A 7,052-nucleotide genomic window follows, 5' to 3' on the forward strand; every position below is an offset into this window, starting at 1 on the left:
CTTTATTTTTTCTGTAATTTAATTACAGTTACTTCTGATGTAATTAAACTAAATACTTTGTGTAATATATGTGTGCAATAGTGGAACCGACATCAAAAGTCAAACTCTAACTTTAAAATACGTGCTTCAATGTATAATTCTCACATTTGTAATACTTTGGTCAGTACTTAATAATACCACTTAATGTAGTTTTATATTATTTATTTGAATGAATTAAAAGAGCCCTTTCATGTCTATCCTTGAATCACTTAACTAATCAAGGTTGATATAGGATATAGAAAGTAATTAGTAATAAGTAACTAAATACTTTTTGGAGAGAGTAGTTTGTACAGTATTCTAATTGCACTATTGAATATGTAATTAGTAACTAGTAATTAATTACTTTTTCAGAGTAACTTACCCAACACTGGTTATATGTACAGTGTTGATCCTGGATGTTGTCATCTGCGATCGTATTCGTGACGACCGCTTCTCCCGCTTGCATTGTGATATGTAAACCCTCGATTCCAAATTAATCTTGTTATCCACCATATTTGTTTTAAAATCTTTTATACATCCCTTCATGGCATATTTAAGTCTCACTTGAATGCTCTTCGACGGGAGTGTGTCCAAAATGTACAAAAACATCTTCAGACAAGGTTTTCAAACTGGCAGCTGCCATTCTAACTCTGTCTGGTAGCAACAGTATCTAAGGGGGCGGGCCTACTTATCCAAAGGGTCAATTCATACTGTACATTATATTATTAATATACATTTACTAAAACTGTATAGTGAGAAAATCCCTTGGTGGTCCAAAACAGGCTTCACATATAGACTCATAACATTTCATGACATTATGTCTTCAGTGTAAGTCCCAGTTAACTTCCAGATGAAGATCTTTCATTCTATCGTAGTAAACCTTGTCAAAGCGCTCACTTTGTGCTACGGTCAACGAGTTCTTCCAGTCTCCAACTGTTCCTGTAACACAATTAAAAAATATTTTACCACCAATAACAAGTTATCAAATAAAACATAAAAATAACTTTTAAATAACTTTATTATAATGACACCCAAACTTTTGGTTATTCCGTTTACTCTGACCTTTTCGCACAAAAAGTCCTTTTGGCTGGTCAGTCATGTTCTCAGGGAGGAATTCGTAGTTGGCTTTGGGGTCTTTCTTCATGTTGCTGAAAGTGGCCCTTTCAACCACTTTATCAATCGCTTCATCTGACAGATTCTTCCCCACAAACTCACAGATTTTCACAACGGCGGATCTGAGGTCCTGAGAAAAGATGGAAACACTAAAGTCTTTTCAAAACAAAAGACTTGAATGAGAAACCAGCCAAACAATTCTCACCTTGATCATCTCTTCATAAGTCAGGATCAAGATGTTGTATTTCTCTTTGTTTGAGATCCATCCTCTGATGTGATCGAACCAACATCCACCGACCACTAAACCAAAAACACAACCTTAAATAATAATAAATTTCTCAATGACGTTGCACAGAGTTCAAGTAAAGTTCTGTAAGGCTCTTACTCCATCCTGTGAAGAACTTATTCAGCAACTCGTCGTAGCTTTCGACAGATTCCAGGTTCTTCATTTTTTTGGCAAAATGGAAATAAGACACCAAGACATCTTTAGGGTTTCTCATCACGTAGATAATCTAGGGACAAAAAAGCAATGCAGTAGAAAGCAATGGCAAGTCACTGTAACGTATAGATTATCACATACATACTTTTCCTTTTTCTTCCAATCCTTTGGGCACCATGTGCTCGTGTAAATGAGATGCGAACAGTCTTGGAGATGGACGGGACTCATAATCCACGTCCTTTTCCCGAAACTCCAGCCAAGGCATCTGCTGGAACGTGGTTTCATTTGCTTTGTCAGGGAAATCTTCCTCATAGAGTAAAGTAATAATACGTTGGGTCCAAACCGTACCTAAGAAGACATGAGAACATAAAGTAACATTATCATAGCCATCACTTTATTCTAAACTGCATTACGAAATCCTTAAACATATACGTCGACAGCGCTGAGCAGTTGTGGGAATTTTCTTCATAGTCATTTGTAGCATTAGCACCAAACACAAACATGATCAGGCTGAAGTGAACTTTCTTGAAAGTGAAAAAACTTTGTTAACTTCATGACAGCATCTACAGTCACTTACCAGATTTTGGAAAGGTAACAGCAAAGACATCATCATCTCTTATTTCAAAATCCTTTAAACTGTCAATTATATCTGTGGTAAGATCATACGTCTCATCTATAGGAAACACCATTCCTTTGTATGTGAAGAATTTGTCACTAAGTTTCTTGTATTCCTGCTGAGCCATTGCTGAGATCTAACTGAGCCAAATCAGATCTAGCATGTGGTTGAAAAAAACAGGGTTTAATATTGTCTATTTGTTTATGGCCAAACTTTGGACTTAATATATCAACTCGAGTCTTTCTCTGGTCCTGTCTGTCTTTATTTGTACACTTCAAATAAGACATGTCGTAGTAAAGTTCACTTTAGTTCAGTTGCGTTGCAAACCAGTACAGAAAATTATGCAGAATGCATTTTTATTGCCATAAAATATGACAACGGCTCATTCCTGCTGAGTCATTTCTGAATTCTGAACTAAATGACACCAAGAAAAGGGTTTTTTATATGATCTGTTAGTTAACGGGTGAACTTTAGACTTAAAGGTCCGAAGTGTCATTTTTGGAGGATCTATTGAAAAAAATGCATTATAATATACATAACTATGTCTTCAGAGGTGTATAAAGAGCTTACGCAATGATGTTTTTATTACCATAGAATGATTTCTATCTACATACACCGCGGGTCCCCTTGCATATTCGCTATGTTCTGTCAGCCATCTTAGTTTTTCGAATGGGAGGTGGAGGGGTGGAGTGAGCGGTTGGTTGTAATTCAATTCGCAACCTTGCCGCTAGATTTCACTGACTGGACCTTTATTGTAACACCATTAATCTTTCGCGAGTTGTACTGTTTGTGACTTTTCCTTGTACACAACTAAGAAATGTAGTAATAAAGGTCTGTTGGCATTAACAGAAAAACCAGTGAAGTGCACACAAACAAAATAAAACCAAGCCATTAAGGTAGGACACGGTTAAACATGGTTTAATTGCTATAACATATGTTTTATCAACAAATTCGGGAGGAGCATGTGCAGATAATTAACCGGCTGGCTTTCGATCACAGTAATCAACCCAACCGGCACTATAAATACCAAAGCAGTCCAACCTTCAGTCTCTCGATTATCTCTGGACATCGCTGCTATAGAGACGCACACGCAAACCCAGCAGCTTGTTCGCGTTACACAAAGGTTTCGTTTATGCAAACTATATATCAGGGGCGCAAAAATGGGGTATGCAGTATATGCAGTGCATAGGGGCGCCGCACAAGTGGGGGCGCCATTGTGCCAAAATATTATTTAACGTTTTTTTAAATAAAACGTTATAAAAAATATAACGAAAAAGTCATTATCGAAAACGTTTTAGTTTCACTTTTGTCTAGCATTTTAAACGAGTTCAATAAATATATAATTTATTTAATGAAGTTATGTCAACCAATCACTCTTTCACAGTCAAATGACCAAATGGATCGAGCAAAGAAACTTCCCAAAGCGCAGAACAGAACATGAAAATGAAAAGTAAATTGACAAGTAAAAAACAAGTTATTTAACGTTGCCTGAGAGGTGGTTCATATTATAATACAATATCAGGTCACCTCTAGGCCTACATCTTTGGCGCTTATAAAATAAATCTATGTTTGTGAAGGAGCTTTATAATTACATTCGGGAGAGTCTGAGACGGTTGTTAAAGCTGTTAAGTCTCCCACTATCACGCATTATCGGGTTCTTACGGAGCCCGTCTGGTCACCCCTCGGAGAAAAGAAAGCAAGACCCGCAAATCCGTGGCCACAGTTTTGTAATTCGTTCCCTCAGTTTAAAAATCCGTGCTCTCGGATTAATAAACTGTACCCACAGTTTACAAAACCGTACTCTCGGATTAATAAACTGTACCCACAGTTTACAAATCCGTGCTCTCGGTTTTGTAAACCGTCCCCTCAGTTTTTGAAATCTGTACCCACGAATTCATAATCTGTGCCCACGCTTTCGCAATCCGTTCGCACAGTTTTGCAAACTGTATCCTACTCGCGGAATTGAAGCCTCTGTCTGTCAACAGAACAAGCTCCTACAGGAACATTAACGAATATTGTTTACTGTTTAATTTTAGATTATATTATAAATTGTCTTAATGTGTTTACACACGAGCGCGTGGTGCATATAAAGCATGCGTTCATTGCCGCGTTTCACTGGCATAAAGTTGGTTTTCCATTCAACTTTCGATATTAGTGAATTTAGGGACCGTCTCTAAAGTTACATTCACATTAAAATACTTTTTTCCAACTTCAAAAGCATTTAAAAGGAAAGATTTATAGCCACAAAACTAGCTGTACAGTGTTCATGTGTGTGTCAGATATTATGCACAACTTTTATATATAGAGTATTAAAATAAACCATCAAATAATATGCACATATTCCTATACGTATATTGAGCTTTAAATAATGGTATATTTGTGTATGAGACCATTATACACATAGGAATGTTTGCATGTGATTTGACGGTTTATTTTAATACATATCAATAATCTAAAAGGTGTGCATTCTATCTGACACACACATGAACACTTTACAGTTAGTCAGGGAAGTCATTCCCTTTAAATGCCATTGAGCTTTAAAATTTGTATATTTATGTATGAACCCATACAGCAGTGAAACACATAGGAATATTTGCATTTGATTTAACGGTTTATATAAATAAATAAATATAAATAATCTAAAAGGTGTGCATTATATCTGACACACACATGAACACTGTACAGTTAGTCTTGTGGGTATAAGTCATTCCCTTTAAATGCCATTGAAGTTGGAAACATGTATTTGAATGTGTATGTAACTTTAGAGACGGTCCCTAAATTCACGAATATCGAAAGTTTAATGTCAAACCAACTTTATGCCAGTGAAACGCGGCAATGAACGCATGCTTTATATGCGCCACGGGCTCGTGTGTAAACACATTAAGACAATTTATAATATAATCTAAAATAAAACAGTAAACAATATTCGTTAATGTTCCTGTAGGAGCTTGTTCTGTTGACAGACAGAGGCTTCAATTTCGCGAGTAGGCTACAGTTTGCAAAACTGTGCGAACGGATTGCGAAAGCGTGGGCACAGATTATGAATTCGTGGGTACAGATTTCAAAAACTGAGGAGACGGTTTATAAAACCGAGAGCACGGATTGGAAACTCGTGGGTACAGTTTATTACTCCGAGAGCACGGATTTTTAAACTGAGGGAACGAATTACAAAACTGTGGCCACGGATTTTCACACAATTACTCTTTGCCATCACAATGCATGTAAGATGCGAAAGTTCCACTTATCTATTTGTGCTTGATGGCCAGTGAAAGTCCTCACCACAACAAGCTATTAGATATAGACTTTAATAATCTTAATTGTTTTCTAATTTTCTCGCAATTGAGATTGATCGTTTTAGCAGAGACATTAAGTACTCAAAATACTTCTAGCGAATTCCAGTTTGAGTGGATTAGGGGTAAAGGCAACGTACGACTGATCAGCCCGATTGCGGTTCGAATCTACCTTTTGCCAAACGTGTTATTTTCTTTTCCCTTCCCTCATCAGAATGAAAAGGCATATTTGTTGTAGCGCAAATTAAGGACATGTTCCGAAAGTCGAAATAAAGTGCCTCAAGGCTAATAAACAATGAAGCTTTTATCTGATAAAGTTACTGGTAGGTGTAGCAGGGAGCTAGGCTTTAACTGTCCCAAAGGCAGCATTCGTTTGTAACAAAGAAGTTGCTAACGTTACAGGTGGAAGCTAAATACTGTGGGAAGGATTTAAGCGCACTGCACGCTTGCTTTGAGTTCAATGATCTTGTTTGTTTTCTATTTGCTCTTTCTTGAGATTGATTGTTTTATCTATAGCTTGGCGATCTTATACAAGCTTAGCCTGAGGCTTTTCTCTAGCTCATCTTTTACAAGACTTGCAAGAATACCATGACAGTTGTACTCAGTAAACGTGATTTAATTTATAATACCTATATATGTGTGTACATAGCATGTAGATACGTATGTGTCTGTATTTCATTGCTTTGTTTTTTCCTCTTTTTGTGTTGTACAGCTGCTTGATACAACGCAATTTGTAAAAAGCGCAAATAAACATAAATTTGACTTGGCTTGACTGTTTTCCTGCTTCTCTGTAGACTATAAAATAAAATACGACTAAAATAACGAAGTCTATTCAAACAGAGTACAAGTACCTGCAACATTGACAAACTAAATAAGTAAAAGGCTCTTGCCCCTCAGTAGCTCTGGTGGCGTATGGTTAGAGATGTCACATTGCTACGCAGCTTTACCGGATCGATAGGGGGTGCGTATCCCCCTTTTGCCGAACGTGTTCTCCTTTCCCCATCACTCATCAGGTTGGAAAGGCATTTGTTTCAGCACAAGGACATATTCAAAAGGTGTAAAACGCTTCTTGTGTTTTTATGCAAGAGAGGAGAGATCTATCTGCATTTTTATAAATTAAACAGCTGATTTTACATTATAACACGGGTTTATGTTTTAGAGGGAAATCCCTAACAACATATAAAATGTATAACTTTATGATATTTTACAGTTTTATTTAAGAAGTTGCGACGCTTTGATCACTTTGATTTCCCCTGAACAGCGGGAAGAATGCAGTCATCTTCGTCCATATAGGACATCATTAGATAAAATAATCTAAATGATTTTATTTGCATACACTCACAATACCAGCAAAAGTTAGTGCTTTTGTAAAACAAGAAAAACAATGCCCGTTCTGCCGTCTCCATGACCTACCTGATCTCATTTATCAAAGGTACAATTTCCTGTTAGCGTTTGCACTTTGCAAAGTACATATTATTCTAAATACACTGTGTATTTGTACTTAAGTATTACTTTTTCTGTTTACTTTTTACTGTACTTCACTACATTTGAATGACAAATATCTCACTTTTCATGG

At 36.6% G+C, this 7,052-nt stretch overlaps 1 protein-coding gene across 1 annotated transcript; it reads right to left on the reverse strand.

Moving 5' to 3' along the window:
* Positions 1-841: 841 nt before the first annotated feature.
* Positions 842-2,313, reverse strand: LOC130549261 (amine sulfotransferase-like). The gene is made up of 6 exons (XM_057326481.1): positions 2,148-2,313; positions 1,716-1,918; positions 1,517-1,643; positions 1,337-1,431; positions 1,081-1,261; positions 842-957 (listed from the first exon to the last, which is right to left on the reverse strand). The coding sequence occupies exons 1-6, from the start codon at positions 2,311-2,313 to the stop codon at positions 842-844; spliced, it is 888 nt and encodes a 295-aa protein (XP_057182464.1).
* Between the last annotated feature and the right edge of the window lie 4,739 nt (positions 2,314-7,052).

The sequence above is a fragment of the Triplophysa rosa genome, linkage group LG25 (genome assembly GCF_024868665.1).
Source record: "Triplophysa rosa linkage group LG25, Trosa_1v2, whole genome shotgun sequence".
NCBI classification, from domain to species: Eukaryota; Metazoa; Chordata; class Actinopteri; order Cypriniformes; family Nemacheilidae; genus Triplophysa; species Triplophysa rosa.